This window comes from Electrona antarctica, assembly GCF_951216825.1.
Source record: "Electrona antarctica genome assembly, chromosome: 17".
Taxonomy (NCBI): Eukaryota; Metazoa; Chordata; class Actinopteri; order Myctophiformes; family Myctophidae; genus Electrona; species Electrona antarctica.
In genome coordinates, this window is record NC_136798.1 from 4,238,893 (window position 1) to 4,261,027 (window position 22,135).

The following is a 22,135-nucleotide window of genomic DNA, read 5'->3' on the forward strand; positions in this document are numbered from 1 at the left end:
GTTACATCCTGTCCTTGTGTTGTGGGTGGGAGTACAGAGCTCCTTTGGTGGAGGAAGTTGGACCAGTCGAGATTGCAATTCAACATAATCTTTTCCATTATGAAGCATGTTCGATATAAGCAGCTATAGGTGACATCATCTTGCTTCCTTCTAAGGGCCTGGTTAGCGAGACAGGGCCCTTATACACCCATTTTATTCATTACTCAGCATTTTATGAATGGGAAACCTCGTCAAGCTAATGTTTTATGTAATAAGAGACACTGTTGGATTCTGGACTTGTCCTAAAATTCAGAAATACTGGCAGGATATCCACTCCACCTTGGAGACCATTCTGTGTTTTAAGATACCTCAGACTTGTTCCTTTTTATTGCTGGGAAATATCCCTGAAGAGTTTCTAATACATGATCATTATTTAATCAAGATTTTCTTAGCAACAAGTAAGAAAGCGATCACACGACGCTGGTACCAACAACAGGACCCACCAACAAAAGAACATTGGATGGACATTACTGAGGAACTGTATGTTATGGAAAAACTAACATTCATACTTTAGACTACAAGAGGATAAGTTCTATAAAAAGTGGGAAAAGTGGGATCTCTTCTTTCAGCCTGGCAATAATGCACGAGGATTTCAATTAATGTATCTTGTAATGTGAAAAATGCAGCCTTGTTTTTGTCTTTCTCCTTTTTTATTTTTTCGTATTGTCTTTTTTTTGTTTTGTTGTCTCTGTCTTTTCATCAATAAAAATTAAGTAGTATTTGGACACTGTTGGGTCCAAATACACAGTTTAAGCTTCAGAGTGAAAGAAAACCTTCTGTCGGTCTGTCTAATCTATCTATCCATCTATCTATCTTCTATAACTGAGAAAACATTTGACACACTTGTAAAGTCTATAACCCTTAGCCTACACGTTTGATTTGAACGCTTAAACTAAGCACATAAACATAATGGTAAATGGTGTACTTATATAGCACCTTTATCCAAGGCGCTTTACATAGATAATGACTTCAAATTCCTATGAGATATAGTTAAATTGGGTCATACAACCTATTTTCTTCCTTCCCTCAGAGAGATGGGGTCCACAGAGGACCTGCATCTATATACTGCCTAATTAATTCAGGGGGCACCCCCTCGATGGATGATTAGTGTCTATGTTTTGTAAGCAGTGTACTGTGGGCCTACCTGATAAATAATCATAGATGGGGTCGGTCATCAAAGTCCCATACCCTCACCTCAAGAAGTCTCAAGTACTCAACTTGGCCTGTTTTTTGTGGACCTTCATTTCAAGTTCAACCAGATGTTTTGCTTTTGACCTGGGAGTCTGGGACCATCACGGACATTAGGCTACTGCTGGAGTTAGAACATCACATAACATATAGGCTGCTATTATTATTTTCAGCTAGTAGTATGATAAAGAAAGTGCATTGCTCTAATAATCTTTTCGCTGATAACAAACTATCTTTACACCTAGGCAGATGGCTTCTTGGTTAGAGTGGGTGACAATATTTTCACACGAAAAGATGAAATTCCCTACCTATATAGGTTTCATCCTGGAGGCAAATCTTTCCGGTGATAAAATGGCCACCAAGGCACCAACGTAGTCAAAAAAATCACACCCGTGTGAACTGAGTGGTGTAAGGTCTGTCTGACGTAATGAAATCATGTCTGACGTAATGAAATCACACTCGGGTGTGATTTCATTACCTGGCTTTGTTTGTGCAGAAAAAATGAGCATGGTTGCTATGTTCACCCTGTTCACCCGGGTGTGATTTCATTACGTCATTACAACAGGGTGAACATAGCAACCATGCTCATTTTTTCTGCACAAAAAAGCCAGTTGTAGGAGTGGTTTACACCACTCAAAAAGTCAACCAAAGAACAAGATTCCTATACAGGATCTCCTGACTGGTCAACAAAAACACCTTGAAGACCCTAACAGGAGCCCTCGTACAAGGTTTCTTAGTACACATGTATAATATATAATATAGTATAGTATGTATAGTTTACATGTATAGATACTCCACTGTTACGTTCTTAGTTTACGCATGATTCATGATAACTACTTTTTATATATGTGATGTATGCCATGCTTTTGTTATTGCTTAATGTAAATCGCTCTGGATTAAGAGCGCCTGCTAAATGCCTAAATTGTAAATTGTAAAATTGACTATGCATGCACCTCTTGGTACCACAGCACCTCAAAGGCCCTTAAAACAAGGCTCCAGACTTCCCAAAACCAACTGGTCAGGCTACTACTGGGCCTCACTCCCCGAACCCACCTCACCCCTGCCCATTTTGACAGGCTGGAATGGCTTAGGGTTGACGACAGTACAGCATCTTGCAATGGGTCTGGTCCACATGATTCGATACACCACCAAGATACCCATGTACCTGAACACTTCCTTAATGTAAGCGAAGTCCACATGCACCACAACACCAGAGGAAGTTCAACAATGTGCAACCCAGATTCGGCACAAACAAGGGACTAAATTAATTTCGCTCCTATGCCACCAAAATATGGAACACCCTACCAACAGTCATTAAGACATGCAACCCCTTCAAAACCGCTCTCAAAGGGCACCATACGGACGGCTGCAATTCAAAACTGGCCCCCGTAAAATCTGAATCCCCCACCCACCCCTTTTCCCCCCTCACTGTATATGTTTTTTTCCCTTTTTCCCTCCTCTATGATGATTTCCTGTTTTTGGCTTAATAGAAGTGTATATTTGTACCATACGTCTCTAAATGTTATGATGAATTGAACATGGTGGACCAAGTGTAATGCTTTATGGTGTCGTCCACAGTTCACAGTTGTTGTATTGAGTTGTGCTTGAAATGTACTGTACTTCTCCAATCTGTTACTTCAATCAATCGATCAATCAAACAGACAAACAAACAAACAAACAAACAAAGAGTGACAAAATAAAACGTGTTTGATATGTGTCCTTTTTTGTTGATTGATTGATTGAAATATTTATTAACAGTTTGCAGAATTACAGTAGGCTACATTTCAAGCACAACTCAATACCTTCTTCTTCTTTTGTTGTATATTAAAGAATGAAGCAGCCCCGTGCCGTGCGCATTTTTCTTTGCGTGCCAAATATAGTTTGAACTCACCCCAGATCTACATTATGGTATTATCGTATAATATAATTAGATTTTATCGGCGCTGTCCCTTCTAGGCTTCCGTAGAGAAATTCCTTCACTGCGCTTGCAGTTGTGCAGCTAACCAGGGAGAGAGTGGTCTTTTCAGTGCACTGAGGGGAGAAGCAGCGTTGGGCCGCCAAGCCTGCCAGTATGGAACAGATCAATAACATTGAAGTGGGGCCGTGCACCAACTCCAACTACCTGACCCCGTTCAGGGTCCACTACAATCAGGTGAGTCCAATTAAATACCCTCACTAGCTTTATCACTGGTCAAACTGCGGGGCAACGTGTGGTACACCGGAATCAGTGACCTATTGAATACTGTGCCCCCCAGAGGTCGCTCGCTGTGTTGGTGGTGTTTGTGTGGTGCATTGATTCATCCGACGGGGATTTATTGCCAAATTGTGGGGATAGTGAAATATTTTGCCATTTAGATCAACTGCTATAAAAATAATAATAAAATAAAATGACTTCCCATTTTGTTGCCTTGTTTTGACACGAGTGTTTAGCCCCGTTTGTCAAAACATTAAGACATGCATCTGCATCTATACGACTAGAGTCACTTAATTCGATAGGTAACCATTGTGGATGTATCACATAGCCCAACCCCCTCCCATTCATTTAGCATCTTGCTAGTATAGCAGGACCAGTCAGTTAACCTCAAAAGCAAGGGACGCTGATGATAGCACAGCTGCATTGCTTCGCATTAGGTTGCACTGCATAAAATAATGCCTTGGCTTTTGGTGATGTTTTGACAACGGCTGTCCCGATTATCACAACAAGGAATATACTTTAAAAAATGAAGCCTCGGGGCAGATTGGGGAGACAGATTTAGGTTAGCACAGTGACAGTCAGTCAGTGACTAGTGGCTTGTTGTTAGGATGGTCCTCCCAGCATCATTCATCACGAAGACCACATGCTTTACATTAGGTCAGCTAACCAGTTTGAAATTAGGCAGGTCGCAGACTTCAGGAGAGTCGACACTGGGAGTCAAGATTGCAGTTGACTTTTAGTACTGTGGCTGGCAACTGAACTGGCAAGGCAGTCTGGATCCTTTATTATTTTATTGTTTTGTAGATCAGGGTTGAAATAGTTCCAGACAGTGACACAGGAAACGAGCACTGTACAATTATTGGATTATCCTTTTAGCATTCATTTGTATATAAATCTGTCCCACCGTGCTTTTGTTTTTGTTTTTTTGTGCAAACTGTTGAAGTATTTAATCAAAAAGACTGTGTGTGTGTGTGTGTGTGTGTGTGTGTGTGTGTGTGTGTGTGTGTGTGTGTGTGTGTGTGTGTGTGTGTGTGTGTGTGTGTGTGTGTGTGTGTGTGTGTGTGTGTAAATGTGATTAGTTTCAGAATCCATTCCAAGAGAGGTTCTGTACTGTAGTTGCATAGAGAGAGAAGTCACCTTCTTGAGATGTCTGCCTATAGTCCTGCAGTCACATCACTGAGTCATCATGCACAGCCGTACACACACACACACACACACACACACCATAGCTCATCCAGCCCCATAATCTCCTCGGAAGGGAGGAACACTGCATGTGCAATTTTCCAATTGTGCATGAGACCTAAATCTGCTTGTCTGTCCTCCTGCTTTTAATTTAAGAGAGATTAGATTACCCCTAAAGTGTAAAATAATAACACTGACTGAACAACACGTTGCATCGGTGACAGAAACCCAGTGACCTGAACACAATGCAGAAATCATCCACCAGGATGACCTTGTTTCCTGACTGTGTTAAACATTTAAAATATGTCCAGTGTTCTGGAGTGCTGGTTGTTCCACCCATAATGGCTCATAAGGATAGAAAACGGGCAGATTGCTACACATAATCCTGTGTGTATATAAACAAAATGCATGGGAAATTAATCAACATTGTGAAATTTGTGACTGATGAAATTATTAGCAATGTGGATGGACAAGTAGAGGACTGGAGTAGTAAAGTATTTGGTGACCATCCCAGTGTAGGTGAAACAAGACCCTCCTAGGCTGTGCATAGTGAGCAGGGAGACTCAAGGGAGCGAATGTGGTGGGAGTGATGATCACACTGCCCTGCTGCACCAAACAATGACAACTCAAGGAGACGGGAGGTGTGTGTGTGTGTGTGTGTGTGTGTGTGTGTGTGTGTGTGTGTGTGTGTGTGTGTGTGTGTGTGTGTGTGTGTGTGTGTGTGTGTGTGTGTGTGTGTGTGTGTGTGTGTGTGTGTGTGTGTGTGTGTGTGTGTGTGTGTGTGTGTGTGTGTGTGTGTGTGTGTGTGTGTGTGTGTGTGTGTGTGTGTGTGTGTGTGTGTGTGTGTGTGTGTGTGTGTGTGTGTGTGTGTGTGTGTGTGTGTCCTTGTAAGGTCAGTTATAGGCAGAGAGATGGGACCGTCCCAAATATCTTTTAGTCAAGCTCCTGATATTCTGCACATTTTGCCAGGTCAATATCTGAATCCTCCTCCTGAATAAAATAGCCAATAAATCAAATCAAGGGAAGGCTCTTTGACATTGAGGGTGAATAAACACACACACTGAAAGTCACTCCCAAGCCGCCTGAAAACGCCATGGACCTGCTGGATGATCATAGGTACTGCAGCGTAAAGGGCCTTTCAAACGGGGCGCGAGGAACGCACACGTTGTTTCCTGGATCAACGACAGGTCTGCTACAGGTATTCTCAAGAGGGGCGTGATAACGCAAGCGTAAAAAAAAAAAAGCTAAACCGAATCCAGGTCTGGTGAGTCGTGGGTTTGTGCACGAAACAAGCACACGCGCGAAACAAATTCACACGACCGCGGTCACGTAAATACGCTTGCACTGTCTTCTGCGAGCAAAAATGCAGGTCTCAGGGGGCACGGTGGCACAGTCGGTAGTGTTGTCGCCTCACAGCTAGAAGGTCCTGGGTTCGATTCCCGCTGGGGACACTGTGGGTGCTGGGGGCGTGTTTCCTCCTCCGCGTCATCAGTGCCCATACCCGAGGCGGGGTTGGCGAAAGGGCCTTTCTGTGTGGAGTTTGCATGTTCTCCCCGTGTCCCCTAGGGTAGGTACCCTCACAAAAACATGCAGTAATCCTGGTCTCTAAAACTACCTCCCCGTGGCCAGCCGGGGCGCCTGATGGTGGGGGAAAGGAACTGGTCGGAATAACGTATTCCTTCCACGCGCTACGTCCGGCCAGGGAAATTCCCCCCTGTCGGGTGAAAAGAAGCAGCTTGGACTCCTCATGCATCGAAGGAGGCATGAGGTCAGTCCGCTGCCCCCCCAGGTTGGCAGAGGAAGTGTAGCGCCCAGGATTACATTAGATAATTGGCACTGGGTTGCAAAATCGTGGGATAAAAATTATAATAAAAATAAAAATGCAGGTCTCATTGAAAATGAACTATAGGCGCGTTGTATCGCTCCCCGTTTGCAAGGCGCTTATTACAGCTGGGCCAGACACATGATGAACTTGTGAAAATGATTTAGTCCAATCATGGGCTTGACTCAACGAGCTTGTGCACAGGGTTGCACACGGAGGTGACACCACTACTGCGCATGCGAGACGACGCGAGACGCACCACATAGGCCCTGCCTGTCACACTTTCTGACCCGGAAGAAGGGATGAAAAGGGAATATACACTGGGTGAGCATGCAACTCTATCCGTTGCCCTCTCTATTTTTTTCGGAGTGGTGCCAACCCACAGGAGTGGGCTATGTGTGTATGTGTGCATGTGTACGTAGCTGCAACACCTCAAGTGGCCAGTAGAGCCCCCCCCACACACTCACACACACACACACACACACACAGAGGCTAGGGAGGAGTACAGTACAGCACCACTCACTCCAGACGGGTCTGATTTTAACTCTATGGTCGCTCCTCAGGAGCCACTTTCATCGGCAAAAGACAAAACCTGCAACCTGCTGGGTGAATTAACCAGTAAGACGCCCTGAGGTCGAGAAGCGAGGGCGACTCGAGGTTATGCTGAAACAGAGCTTCTTAATACGGCACAGTTGAGAAGCAGGAGTTAAACTATTAATCTGGTGTCAGCTGAGGTTAGATGCAAGGAAGCTTGGAGAAGGAAAGGTCATGGTCAGCAGGTCACGTGACTGGACAGTGGACACTTTTACGAACACTTTCATGGGAGCCAAATCTCGCACCGGAAGTTCCGTGAATACAGGTCAGTGAATGGAGCCGGCTGGACCAGCTCATAACAAACATTATTTCTGAACAATTGTCATATAATCGGTTCAGGAGGCGGCAGTGGCTCCGGGGTAGAGTGGCTGGATGGTAACCGCAAAGTTGCCAGTTCGAACCCGGGCTCCCCCAGAGTTAGTGTCGAAGTGTCTTTGAGCAAGTCACTGAACCCCTAATTGCTCCTGATGTGCTGGCTAGTGCCATGCATGGTTTCTGCCGCTGGTGTGTGTATGAATGTGTATGAATGGGTGAATTGTGCTGGGTGAATTGATGCACAATCTATGTAAAGCGCCTTGGATAAAGGCGCTATATAAATGCAACATTTAGCAATATAAAAGAAGACACAGGTTGTTTTCTTTTTTTTTCAATTTACGTTTTATTGAATTTTAATCAAACATACATGTAAACGAAACAACTGATAATTGACAATACATACAACCGAAAACAAAACAAGACAATATACGTACAATACACACAAGGGGAGATATCTGCCTCTCTTCTCTATTGACAAAATCAGGTCTTATGGTAGAAACATGAGTAATCCGACACAGGTTGTTTTCTAATCACTTGCTTTTCGATGTGCACAGTATATAATTTTATTTGAGGATCTAAACAGCAGCAGGTATCGTTTCTGGATCGGAGGTATCGCAAGATTTGACTGACGGACAGGAAACGGTGGGAAGTCTCGCGATACTTGGTACATTCAGAAAGGTGCTTTGTGCTCTTTAGATACCATACCTCTATAAAATGACAGTGTACACATCGAAAAGCAACACAGCAGACAATGTGTTACATGTCTTCTGTTATTTTCCCGAAGCGATTACTTTACAATATACTTTTCAGATAGTCGACATTTATCGTTTAAAAAATCTTTTCTCGTAAAATATTCAAATTTGTTGAGTTTTAGATTTTCATGAGCTGTACGCCATAATCATCAAGATTAAAACAAAGGTTTTAAATACTTTACTCACTATGCACAATTAATTGAGAATATATGAAAGTTTCACTTTTTGAATTATATTACGGAAGAAAATTAACTTTTACGCAATATTCGAATTCATTGAGATGAACCTATATAGCTCGAGTGTACAGGGTTTGATGAGGTCAGATTGACTTATGGAGGCGGCCATAAGCCATATATGGAGTGTGTCACGAGTCGCGATGGACTGATCAGAATACAAATGAAATGCCTTATTTTCCTGGACCGATTATTTTTTTACAAAGATTGCAATAATTGCAATAATGAGATTGCAGCCAATCGCAAGCACGTAGGGACAGTGCTAGAATTATTACCAGATCTACAAACCCACATCGCAGCGTGACATGCATGTTGTGAGCTTGTAGATCTGCTATTTTCCCCACGCACTGCAGTGTATGATTGACACAGAATGTAAGCGGCGGGTGATCCCCAGGGAAAACAGTCTATATACAGTAGGCAATCTTCTCTTGCCTGTTTGACGTTTCTACCTCTGCGACACTAGAGCTCGAATGGCCAGATGGAACTCATTATCTCCCTTATACATACATGTACCCCCCCCCCCCCCCCCCCAGGGGGCGGTGGTGGCTCAGGGGTAGAGTGGCTGGATGGTAACCGCAAGGTTGCCAGTTCAAACCCGGGCTCCTCCAGAGTTGGTGTCGAAGTGTCCTTGAGCAAGACTCTGAACCCCTCATTGCTCCTGATGTGCTGGCTAGTGCCTTGCATGGTTCCTTCCGCCATCAGTGTATGAATGTGTGTGAATGGGTGAATTGATGCACAATCTATGTAAAGCGCTATATAAATGCACCATTTACCCCCCCCCCCCCCCCCCCCCCCCCCTCTGAGTCTATACATTTATGGAAAGATGTATGTTATTGCTTAAAAATTTAACTTTATAATTTGATCGGGACGTCACATATGGTGCAGATGTAGTTGTTCAAAACTTAAATAGTGCTGCTTTATACAATTTACAATTTACAATTTACAATTTAGGCATTTAGCAGACGCTCTTAATCCAGAGCGACTTACATTAGGCAAGAACAAAAGTATGGGAATACATCACATATATAAAATGCATTTATCAAGAAACATGCGTAAGCTAAGAACGTAACTAGAACATATCTATATAATGACATATATACTATACTATGCTATACATATGTACTATGATGTGCTATGACTACATCATAGTTTATGTATTTATGTAATTTATGTAATATTGGTCTTCCAGCGGTGCTATTTGTGCAGGGTGAGTGCAACAAGGCAAACAGTGTTGTTTTTGTCACCTGCAATGTTTCAGTGTTAGTCTAGTTTTAGTCGACTAAATATCACAAGACTAAAATGTATTTTGTCGGGCCTTGATGCTGTCGAAATCACTTGCTGAAAATAGCCGATCTGCAAGCTCACAACACGTCGCAGCGCGACGCGCTGTGAGCTTGTAGATCTGCTATTTTCAGCATGCCAACCAAGTGTGAAATGACTTACTTATTACTGGATCTCTTGTCCACTAGTCCCTTCCTAACATTTTAAATGTTTGGCACGAAATCGTCAATATATTTAGTCTTAGTTTTAGTCAACATAGCTTAGTTTTCATTTAGTTTCCATTCAGTTTTCGTCAGTGAAAAAAGGTAGTCGACGGACATTTTTCGTCTTAGTTTTAGTCGACAAAAACAACACTGTCTAGGGTTCTCCCGTTACGTCGGACAGGTCTCAAAGGCCTGAGTGTGGCTCCATTGGCCCTGCCTGATGGTCTATTGACAGACAGGTGGTTGGTGCGGTCAGTGATGACCTGCTCTGACCCTTCCTTCTCCTGTGTGGCAGACAGACGGTGTGCGTATGTCTGTCGGGTCTGGGGACCCATCATGCTTGAGTTTTGCTGTGCTCTTTGTGGGACCTTCTGGAAACAATGGAGACTATAGAGCGTCGCAGTCCCGCCCCCTACCATGGACCAGGAAATGAATCCCAATGCATTTTTCCCATAGACATTTCAAAAAGTATTTATTTAAAGACGGTTACGCCGCGAACAAAGCCAACTCGAGTCGTGACAACTCATGACAACACAAACAATATTTTGGACCAAACAAATAATTACAAAGAAGAAAAAACACAAAAAAAGTGTTGTAACCTGCCGTTTTTTTCTTCTTTCTAATAATTTGTTCGGCCCAAAAAAATTTGTTTGTTGTCATGATTTGTCACGACAAGAGTTGGCTTTGTCCGCGGCGTAAACGTCTTTAAATAAATACTTTCTGAAATGTCTATGAGGAAAATGAACGGAGAATCATTTCCTGGTCCATAGGTTACCAAAGAGCTCACCTCCTCACCTCGCCTCCAATGTTTGAGGGACGCCTATATACTGCTTTTCGTCTCAAAACGTGTCACATTTGCCATTGACAATGAAAGGAGAATTTGGGCTCCATTTTGGTCACCGCTAAACCCCTTATCCCTAAACTTCTTTGCCTTTTTTTGCTATTTAGCAAAACATTTCTGAATAGTTAAAATGGCTACAAGCTCACAATGTGTCGATGTAGATTGGCTAGTTGAACTATTCAAAAATGTTTTTCAAAATAGTAAAAAAAAGGCAAAGAAGTTTAGGGATAATGGGTTTAGCGGTGACGAAAATGGAGCCCTTTACGTCATATGTGTTGCAAATCGGCTTTTTGTGGCAACACAAACATTAAATACATTGAATATTTCTTTTAACATTGTATCATGGTTAAAAGATAATAACATTAAGTTGACAAATTAATTCAGGAGGAAGTATATACATTTTTTTATTGGATGATGTACGATGATAAGAGTGCCCCTCACTTCACACGGGTGTGATTTATTTTAAGTTTTTTTGAGCCGATGACATGTTTAGCCTATAGATTACATTGTCTTAAATTTAAGTATTTAACCACTTTCAGCCTGACGACGTCCCTATTTAGAGTCATGTCACACAGGCCAATAGATCTACAAGCTCACAACACACTATTTAGAGTCATGTCACACAGGCCAATAGATCTACAAGCTCACAACACACTATTTAGAGTCATGTCACACAGGCCAATAGATCTACAAGCTCACAACACACTATTTAGAGTCATGTCACACAGGCCAATAGATCTACAAGCTCACAACACACTATTTAGAGTCATGTCACACAGGCCAATAGATCTACAAGCTCACAACACACTATTTAGAGTCATGTCACACAGGCCAATAGATCTACAAGCTCACAACACACTATTTAGACTCATGTCACACAGGCCAATAGATCTACAAGCTCACAACACACTATTTAGAGTCATGTCACACAGGCCAATAGATCTACAAGCTCACAACACACTATTTAGAGTCATGTCACAGAGGCCAATAGATCTACAAGCTCACAACACTATTTAGAGTCATGTCACACAGGCCAATAGATCTACAAGCTCACAACACACTATTTAGAGTCATGTCACACAGGCCAATAGATCTACAAGCTCACAACACACTATTTAGAGTCATGTCACACAGGCCAATAGATCTACAAGCTCACAACACACTATTTAGAGTCATGTCACACAGGCCAATAGATCTACAAGCTCACAACACACTATTTAGAGTCATGTCACACAGGCCAATAGATCTACAAGCTCACAACACACTATTTAGAGTCATGTCACACAGGCCAATAGATCTACAAGCTCACAACACACTATGTAGAGTCATGTCACACAGGCCAATAGATCTACAAGCTCACAACACACTATTTAGAGTCATGTCACACAGGCCAATAGATCTACAAGCTCACAACACACTATGTAGAGTCATATCATAGGCCAATAGATCTACAAGCTCACAACACACTTGTAGATCGGCTATTATAGCTGTGTGACACCATCGTACAACAGAATGAGATGTGGTTAAATCTGATTTAGATAAGCTGCAGGCTGATTGTGTGTGTGTGTGTGTGTGTGTGTGTGTGTGTGTGTGTGTGTGTGTGTGTGTGTGTGTGTGTGTGTGTGTGTGTGTGTGTGTGTGTGTGTGTGTGTGTGTGTGTGTGTGTGTGTGTGTGTGTGTGTGTGTGTGTGTGTGTGTGTGTGTGTGTGTGTGTGTGTGTGTGTGTGTGTGTGTGTGTGTGTGTGACACTAGTAACTATCCTACTCCTCTATCATCCAATCACTATCCTAGATCAGTGGACCCCCTAAATGACACTCATTAGCCCGCGGACCCCCATTGGAAAATATATGCCAAGGACGAATACTGGACAACTCACCCCGGTGCTTGCCCGTTTTTCCTCCCGGAATTTTCCCCAGTGAGGGGGATAACTTTGTAATATGCTATTGGCTGTTTGTATTCTTTTTGGACAAATATAAAAAGATACTCCTGTGGAAAGGCTATATTATTTTACTTATATTGACCCTATAAACAATTTAGTATTATTTAGTATATGTAAGATTTTTCCCACTCAAATGGTACCTCGTCAGATAATCCCCACATAGCCTACAACAACTTCTGTGAACAGACTTCACTGTAGTAGCTTTTCATAAATTATATTTGTACTTAGGCTGTCTGCTGTCGTGAAAGTTTATAGTTAGATAAATTCAAAGTCCAGCCGTCTGCTGTCCAGCCTCTCCCACCCCTCACTGGGGAAAATTCCGGGAGGAAAACAGAAAAGGGGTGAGTTGTCTTGTTACCCCAAGGACCCCCATAACAGAAGATCTTTACAGCTCTAGCAGTGATCCTCAACCATTTTCATTTCAAGGACCCCCAGGTTTGACCTGAATTAGGCCACGGACCCCCATTTAATGGCATTTCTATCTCTGGGACCCCCAATTTATATTGTAAAATCAATGTTAATTTAACTCTTGAGAGTGTACAAATGGAACCAAATTGGTTCCATTTGTACACTCTGAGTTACAGACCCATACAAGGGTCCATTTGGTTCCAAACCATAATTTAGCTGGGGACCCCCTGGAACTCCCTCAAGGACCCCTGGGGGTCCCCGGACCCCACTTTGGGAACCAGTGTTCTTTGGCAGTTAGAAGGAGCTACCGGGCAGTGGGGATCAACCTGCAGATGGATATAATTGCTTTTCACTCACAAGTGTACTATATCCACTACAATACACTGCTTCACTGAGCTCTTGTTGCTGTACTAATTAAAAGCAGGTTCAGGTCATGGGAGTGTGGGGCTTGAGTGCCCCTGCTGAAAAGTGAGGAATTGTATGTCTGGTGTGATGGTCATTACACCTGTGAGTGGGGGGAGGCACTGCGGGGGGGGGGGGAGTGGGGGGAGGCACTGCTAAGCTTGTCAAGAGAGGGGAGGCGGAACAGCTAAAGACAGCAGATGGACAACAAAAGAATGGACGGTGGACTCGCGCTCTCTCTCCCTTTCATAGCGCTGTGGCGTCTCCTCTCCTCCAGAGTTGGGGAGGGACTCTCTGGAACACGCCACCCCTCTCTCTCCCTTTCATAGCGCTGTGGCGTCTCCTCTCCTCCAGAGTTGGGGAGGGACTCTCTGGAACACGCCACCCCTCTCTCGACTCTCACAAAGGCTTTTTTCAGGCAGGAGAAGAGGTGGTATCTCATCCTAGGCTCCGTCATTCATTCTTAATTCTGCAGAGGCAACATCTGCACCTTTAGGCGCCACTGTCAATCTCTCACACAGTCACCCCCCCTCCTCTCCTAGAGAGGAGCTAATGTCAGCCCTAAGAGGAGCTATTATTCATGTTGTAGTTTCGTTGCCTTTTGTTAACTCTCATTGCCTACCCCATTCTACAAAGCAGGCAATTGCCCCCTCATCGACTTAAATCCCACTAATCTTACATTGAACCACTGGTTGCTTGTTTGGGTACAACTAATTACATTATATTTATTCATTATACCAATTAAAGTTGTTTTTAAGGCTACAGCCATTGGCCTTCTTTTTTTAAATGACTTGACCAGATCAGTCATACAACTGTTATGTTCCTAACTTCCTAGACACCACAGCAACATAACGCCGGTCCAATTTCGGAGCGCTTCTTGGCTTTTCCAGACAGTCCAACGTAGTACAGTACGAAGTAACACCTGGTCGTGTTTCAAGCAGTGTTGGTTTTTGGCAGCATTTTAGTTTTATTCGTAGTCTCTTGAATGGTTAGTTTTAGTCACCTGGAAATGTTTTAGTGTTAGTCTGGTTTTAGTCGACTAAATCTACAGTTGATTTAGTCGAATAAAATGTGTTTTGGTGGGCCTTGATGCCGTCGTAATGGCTGATTTTACACTTGCTGAAAATAGCCGATCTACAAGCTTGTAGATCGGCTATTTTCAGCATGCAACCAAGTGTAAAATGACTTATAGTGGATCTCTTGTCCACTAGTCCCTTCCTAACATTTAAGTGTAGTTTTTATTTGACGAAATTGTCATAGCTTAGTTTTCATTTAGTTTCCATTTAGTTTTCGTCAGTGAAAAAATGTTGTCGACGAAATCAACACTGGTTTCAAGGTAGGGATTAAGCCAGGTGGGGAGGGCGATTATTACTGCGTCTGCATTAAGGCTCATACATAGTCTGGATTTTCGGTGGTGAGGTGACCACCGAACTACAACATGACGTCACGAGCCATGGTGAAGAGAAAACCACCGCCACCGCTCCAGCCCTTCTCTCTGTTTTTACTCACCACCGCTCAACGTTATTTCAGCTCCGGTGGTCAGCTCACCACCGGAGCGGTGGTCACCTCACCACCGAAAATCCAGACTATGAATAGGCCTTTAGTGACCACCACTCCTACAGGTTGGTCTGGGTGCCTGTTCAGCAGGGAGAAGGACTACCACATGCTGTACAACATGCTGGTGAAAGTCCTAGCTGTCGGGTGTGAAGAAGTGCCTGGTGACTTCATGTGTATCACAGGGGATACAGTTTGGTGCACCCTTCCAGGCTCCCAGCTCCCGCACAACCTACAGGGATTACTAGGGAGTGACGGCCTGACTACACTTCTGTAGGGGAAATTGGGAATTGGGCATAACAAATGCATTGAGAGAAAAGGGGCAGGGGGGGTGGGGAGAAAAAAATTGAAGTTTACACTAGTCCATGACTATAGAGAGTATGCATAAAGTGAATGGCAGATCGAGTGGCAAAGTGAGTGACAAAGTGAATTTAATGTTGTTTAAAATCATTTAATTCAATCAAATCAAACTCTTCTGTGTGGATGTAGGGCCTGTCAAGGCCAGAAAGTAGTTTTTTGTCACTCAGTAGGCGTTCCCGCATAACTTCCTGGTATGATGATGATGTCACACGCATACCCTCTATTCCATTATAGAATATTAACATTACGTTTTACAAGCAGGGCCAATCTCTCCGTGGCCATTTTACCATTTATAACACTGAGGTTCCTCTTGACTTAGAATTGGTTCACGTGGCTCCCTTGCTTCCGTCTGTTAGGTTAGGTTGGTTCACGTGGCTCCCTTGCTTCCGTCTGTTAGGTTAGGTTGGACAGGAGACCACGTGGCTCCCTTGCTTCCGTCTGTTAGGTTAGGTTAGGTTGGACAGGAGACCAGCTGATCCTAAATCCAGGGAAATTGAAGAGCACATGGTGGGAATTAAAAGACTGCCATTGTATCTGGCAGCAGCGGGGCAGATGATTGTATCTGGCAGCAGCGGGGCAGATGATTGTTTACCGCCTGCACCTGTCAGGTTCATAGTGCGACGTGCATGACGGTTATTAGACTTTAAGGACCTGGAAGATCAAGACCTCACATCCCACAGGCTCTAGGCATTCACAATAAGAGGCCGTGAATTTTGAGCAGGCAAAGCCAGAGGGACCACATTAGTTTACCACATTAATTTCAAGGTCCCGTGTAGCTTGTCCCAGCTTCTTTCTCTCTCTCTCTCTGTCCCCATAGACTACTCTCTCTGTCGTAATCCATGTCGGCCTGTGATTCTCTCGGTCTCCTGAGGGCTCCCCCCCCAGCAAGTGGCCCTAGTAACAAGGGGAACCCCTCCATTTGTGTGTGTGTGTGTGCGTGCGGCTCCAAACAGGTTGTGCCAGAATGCCATCTGATGTGTGATTGTTGAAAAGACTTGTCATCTTCATTAATAAACGTTTGTAGTGTAACCCATACCTGAAAGTTGTTGTTTGTGTGCTGATGTCCTATATTCAATTTGGACATTGGACATCCTGTTGTGCAATTGGTGGTGGTGGGGGGGGGGGGGACTATGAGGCAATGCATCCCAGTCCCCTTACAGTGCATGTCCCTAGTAAGTAAGGTGCCTTTGTAACATTATGTTGCTTCCCTTACACCAGGGGTTCTCAACGTTTTTGGCCGGGGACCCCCGGAAATGCTTTGGCAATGTCTCGGGACCCCCGCCCCGCCCCCTCCCGACCCCCAATATAAATTGACTGCTACAATAACCTTAAACCATTTTGGGCGGGAACCCCTTTTGGTGTTTTAAGCATTGTTATAATTTAGCTATTGAAAAATAGCAGATCTACAAGCTCATAGCGCGCCACCGAGTGGCGCGCTACGAGCTTGTAGGTCTGCTATTTTTGAAAAATCGTGAAAAAAAATAAAAGCTTTTTTTGTTTTTTTTTTAAAATAATTTGGGGACCCCCTAAAATAATTTGGCGACCCCCCCCGAGGGGTCGCCTTACACTACATATCAGGGACGTGCAGAGAGTGTAAGAGGGCACTTTTTTACTAGAGCGGTGCCCGTTGAGCACTGGCCTACTTGGAGGAACGATGCAAGTTGGAAATGCATTTATGTCTGGGTCCCTTTTATGCCCATATATGGAGTTCTTTGTCAAGGCATGCCCAAATATGCAGTCTGCAGATGTCAGAACATGATCAGTGTGATGTCAGAACAGGCCAGCTCCATATAAGGAGATCTAGGTGTGATCAGGTGTGATCAATAAGGCTAATTTGGGCCCTGTCCAGAGCCCGGGCAGAGGCTTTTGTAGTGTTTTCGAGACAATATCCCACCGACTGACGAGGTCGGGCACCGCACCCCCTGTGGTGGTCGGGCACCGCACTCCCTGTGGTGGTGTGGAACGCACCGCACTCCCTGTGGTGGTGTGGAACCTGACGAGGTCGGGCACCCTGTGGGGGTGTGGAACCTGACGAGGTCGGGCACCGCACTCCCTGTGGTGGTGTGGAACGCACCGCACTCCCTGTGGTGGTGTGGAACCTGACGAGGTCGGGCACCCTGTGGTGGTGTGGAACCTGACGAGGTCGGGCACCGCACTCCCTGTGGTGGTGTGGAACGCACTCCCTGTGGTGGTGTGGAACCTGACGAGGTCGGGCACCGCACTCCCTGTGGTGGTGTGGAACCTGACGAGGTCGGGCACCGCACTCCCTGTGGTGGTGTGGAACCTGACGAGGTCGGGCACCGCACTCCCTGTGGTGGTGTGGAACGACTGACGAGGTCGGGCACCGCACTCCCTGTGGTGGTGTGGAACCTGACGAGGTCGGGCACCGCACTCCCTGTGGTGGTGTGGAACCTGACGAGGTCGGGCACCGCACTCCCTGTGGTGGTGTGGAACCTGACGAGGTCGGGCACCGCACTCCCTGTGGTGGTGTGGAACCTGACGAGGTCGGGCACCGCACTCCCTGTGGTGGTGTGGAACCTGACGAGGTCGGGCACCGCACTCCCTGTGGTGGTGTGGAACCTGACGAGGTCGGGCACCGCACTCCCTGTGGTGGTGTGGAACCTGACGAGGTCGGGCACCGCACTCCCTGTGGTGGTGTGGAACCTGACGAGGTCGGGCACCGCACTCCCTGTGGTGGTGTGGAACCTGACGAGGTCGGGCACCGCACTCCCTGTGGTGGTGTGGAACCTGACGAGGTCGGGCACCGCACTCCCTGTGGTGGTGTGGAACCTGACGAGGTCGGGCACCGCACCCCCTGTGGTGGTGTGGAACCTGACGAGGTCGGGCACCGCACTCCCTGTGGTGGTGTGGAACACTGCACTCCCTGTGGTGGTGTGGAACCTGACGAGGTCGGGCACCGCACTCCCTGTGGTGGTGTGGAACCTGACGAGGTCGGGCACCGCACTCCCTGTGGTGGTGTGGAACGCGTTCCCTGTGGTGGTGTGGAACCTGACGAGGTCGGGCACCGCACTCCCTGTGGTGGTGTGGAACCTGACGAGGTCGGGCACCGCACTCCCTGTGGTGGTGTGGAACCTGACGAGGTCGGGCACCGCACTCCCTGTGGTGGTGTGGAACGCGTTCCCTGTGGTGGTGTGGAACCTGACGAGGTCGGGCACCGCACTCCCTGTGGTGGTGTGGAACCTGACGAGGTCGGGCACCGCACTCCCTGTGGTGGTGTGGAACCTGACGAGGTCGGGCACCGCACTCCCTGTGGTGGTGTGGAACCTGACGAGGTCGGGCACCGCACTCCCTGTGGTGGTGTGGAACCTGACGAGGTCGGGCACCGCACTCCCTGTGGTGGTGTGGAACCTGACGAGGTCGGGCACCGCACTCCCTGTGGTGGTGTGGAACCTGACGAGGTCGGGCACCGCACTCCCTGTGGTGGTGTGGAACCTGACGAGGTCGGGCACCGCACTCCCTGTGGTGGTGTGGAACCTGACGAGGTCGGGCACCGCACTCCCTGTGGTGGTGTGGAACCTGACGAGGTCGGGCACCGCACTCCCTGTGGTGGTGTGGAACCTGACGAGGTCGGGCACCGCACTCCCTGTGGTGGTGTGGAACCTGACGAGGTCGGGCACCGCACTCCCTGTGGTGGTGTGGAACGCGTGTGTCAAATTTGAAGTCGGTGGGGCGAACGGTTCTCGAGTTACTTGGATTACAGACGTACGCACACACACACACACACACACACACACACACACACACACACACACACACAGGCACACAGAGAGAGAGACGTGGTGCATTTACATTAGGCTATAAAATGTGCATCCCTAAGGACAACACAAGCTACATCCAACATGACCCTATAAGCATGATCTTTCTGCATATGCAGAATTAATTTCGCTGTCAGGGAGTTTGCTTGACTTGGTTAAGCTATCTATCGCAGCCTCAGGATTAGCTGATGAAGCGTCCTCGAGGGAACGCCACTCTTTCCGAAGGTCCGTCTCTAGAGGTGCGTCTCTTCCCAGAACGTCCTGCACTGTCCTAACCTGACTCCGCCAGATGGGGCAGCAGAGAGTACACTGGGTTAGGGGGGAACCCAGTGTACTCTCTGCTGCCCCATCTGGCGGAGTCAGGTTAGTACTGTCCCGTCCCTGACTGAAAATCCCAGAAGATAATTCTGCACAGGCATTTTGTTTTGCTTGTGAGTAGGTCCTCGTTATTGTGTACTGTGATTATCAAATGAAGGCGCAGGCTGTTTCCCCAGGCTTTAAGTTGATGTAATAATAACCAATTTAATATCCTTGTTGTTTGGAAGGATTTATTGAAAAGGACCTACAGCTTCTCGTCTGTGACGTGAGCGCATAATTCCCGCAAAGAACATTAATGATTCTGCCACAAGTGATTTATTGTTTTATTTATTTTTCATTCGCATGGATCCGCAATGGCTATATATATATCTCTCCTTTCACTGCAGGGCATGTCTGTATGTTTGTTTGTATAATAACGTTTTGAAAATCCAATAAAATATATATTTGACTATTGAACACACCGAGGATGGCGTGGTAACGGGTAACGGTGTCTCCGTTCACTGCAGGCCATGTCTGGTGGTGGTTTGTAGCTGTTTGTATGCGTGTGTACTGTGTTTGTATACGGTAACCCATTTAGACCTGAGGACGATTCTACAAAATGCCTTCTAAATCCTGACAGTTTTCTGAAAAACCCTATGTTTCTGTGTCAGTCGTTCTCAAACATTTTCATGTCAAGGAAACCCCCAAGATTATATGTAATTGGCCGCCGACCCCCATCTGTAAATATGTTGTTCCATGAGGGACCTTCCAAAAGCAAAGATTTGAGTTAATAAAAACAAAAAAAATAGCAGATCTACAAGCTCAAGTGCCGCGCTACGAGCTTGTAGAGCGTAGTGGTAGTAGTAGTGCGATGGCGTGAGATTTCCACAGTTGTTGACATTACGGTGTCCCTCAAAATATTTCCTCAGGAGTTGGGAGTGTTGTGAGTGTTTTTTGTTTTTTTTTTGCACCTGAATGGCTGGAAAATGGAAATGAAGAGCTTACATAGTACACATAGTACATGAATAAACTTTCCTTAATGATTTATATATGGTTTCAGTATTTATTTTTGATATATTGTCTCTATTATTAGATTGTTATTTTGGCAGTCAGTTTGTATTGGGGGCGCGTGTCGCGAGACATGGCCAAAGCATTTCCGGTGGGTCCCCAGCCAAAAACGTTGAGAACCCCTCCTGGGTTAACTATTTACAGATAATGGTCACAAACAATCGAGATGTAGAACAAGAGATTTTGCCGTGGACTAGGTTTGTACCCACAGCATAGCAGGTGCATTTGTTTAATTCAGTATGTCAGACTCAGGAGGACCTGTGCACCTGAAAGCATAGGTCTTAGGAGGACCTGTGTACCTGAAAGCATAGGTCTTAGGAGGACCTGTGTACCGTCCTGAAAGCATAGGTCTCAGGAGGACCTGTGTACCTGAAAGCATAGGTCTTAGGAGGACCTGTGTACCTGAAAGCATAGGTCTTAGGAGGACCTGTGTACCTGAAAGCATAGGTCTTAGGAGGACCTGTGTACCTGAAAGCATAGGTCTTAGGAGGACCTGTGTACCTGAACGCATAGGTCTTAGGAGGACCTGTGTACCGTCCTGAAAGCATAGGTCTTAGGAGGACCTGTGTACCTGAAAGCATAGGTCTCAGGAGGACCTGTGTACCTGAAAGCATAGGTCTTAGGAGGACCTGTGTACCTGAAAGCATAGGTCTTAGGAGGACCTGTGTACCGTCCTGAAAGCATAGGTCTTAGGAGGACCTGTGTACCTGAAAGCATAGGTCTTAGGAGGACCTGTGTACCGTCCTGAAAGCATAGGTCTTAGGAGGACCTGTGTACCTGAACGCATAGGTCTTAGGAGGACCTGTGTACCTGAAAGCATAGGTCTCAGGAGGACCTGTGTACCTGAAAGCATAGGTCTTAGGAGGACCTGTGTACCTGAACGCATAGGTCTTAGGAGGACCTGTGTACCTGAAAGCATAGGTCTTAGGAGGACCTGTGTACCTGAACGCATAGGTCTTCTAGTGATACCTTGTTATGTGTGGGTTATTTTGTGTTATTTTGTGTTTCCTGCACTGGAAATAATTGATGTAAGCTATTTATTTGCTCTCCACATTGTCCTCCCACATTGTGGCCGCCACATCTTTGAGGCAATTTCAGGGATGTGACAGAAGTACCCATTCTGGACAGGAACCCCTTTTGGTGTTTTAAGCATTATACTTTTAGCTATTGAAAAATAGCAGATCTACAAGCTGTGATCTACGAGCTTGTAGATCTGGTATTTTTGAAAAATCGTGAAAATGTGGCGCAGATCTTTGAATATATTCTTTCACAACGAACGTTTTTAACTCAAATCTTTGCTTCTGGGGGGGGGGGGTCCCTGGAAGAACATATTTTCAGATGGGGGTCGGCGGCCAATTACATATATTTTTGGGGTGTCCTTGACATGAAAATGTTTGAGACTTACATAAAAACAGAGGTATTTCTGAAAACTGTTTGGAAGACATTTGAAGAATCGTCCTCGGGTCAAAATGGGGTTAAGTAAACACAACCCGAGTCCTACTACTTGTCTCACACAAACCCTGGCTTCGTGCTCTTGTTTTACACTCTGATGTAGTTAATGATACACAAAGCGTTCACTTCCCATTAACTCATTGATCATTATTGCTTATGGCCAAGACCTGCTAGTTCGTGCCAAAACGGTTTGACCATTGCTGACATGCTTTACTGGAATTCCCAAGAAGATGTA

General features: G+C 45.6%; 1 protein-coding gene across 1 annotated transcript in view; it reads left to right on the forward strand.

Moving 5' to 3' along the window:
- The first annotated feature begins 3,221 nt into the window (after positions 1-3,221).
- nudt14 (nudix (nucleoside diphosphate linked moiety X)-type motif 14) overlaps positions 3,222-22,135 on the forward strand; it is a 36,421-nt gene continuing 17,507 nt past the window's right edge. The window contains exon 1 of the mRNA XM_079526119.1: positions 3,222-3,379. Coding sequence (XP_079382245.1) covers positions 3,299-3,379 — 81 coding nt within the window. The 5' untranslated portion in view covers positions 3,222-3,298. The remainder of the gene's footprint in view (positions 3,380-22,135) is intronic.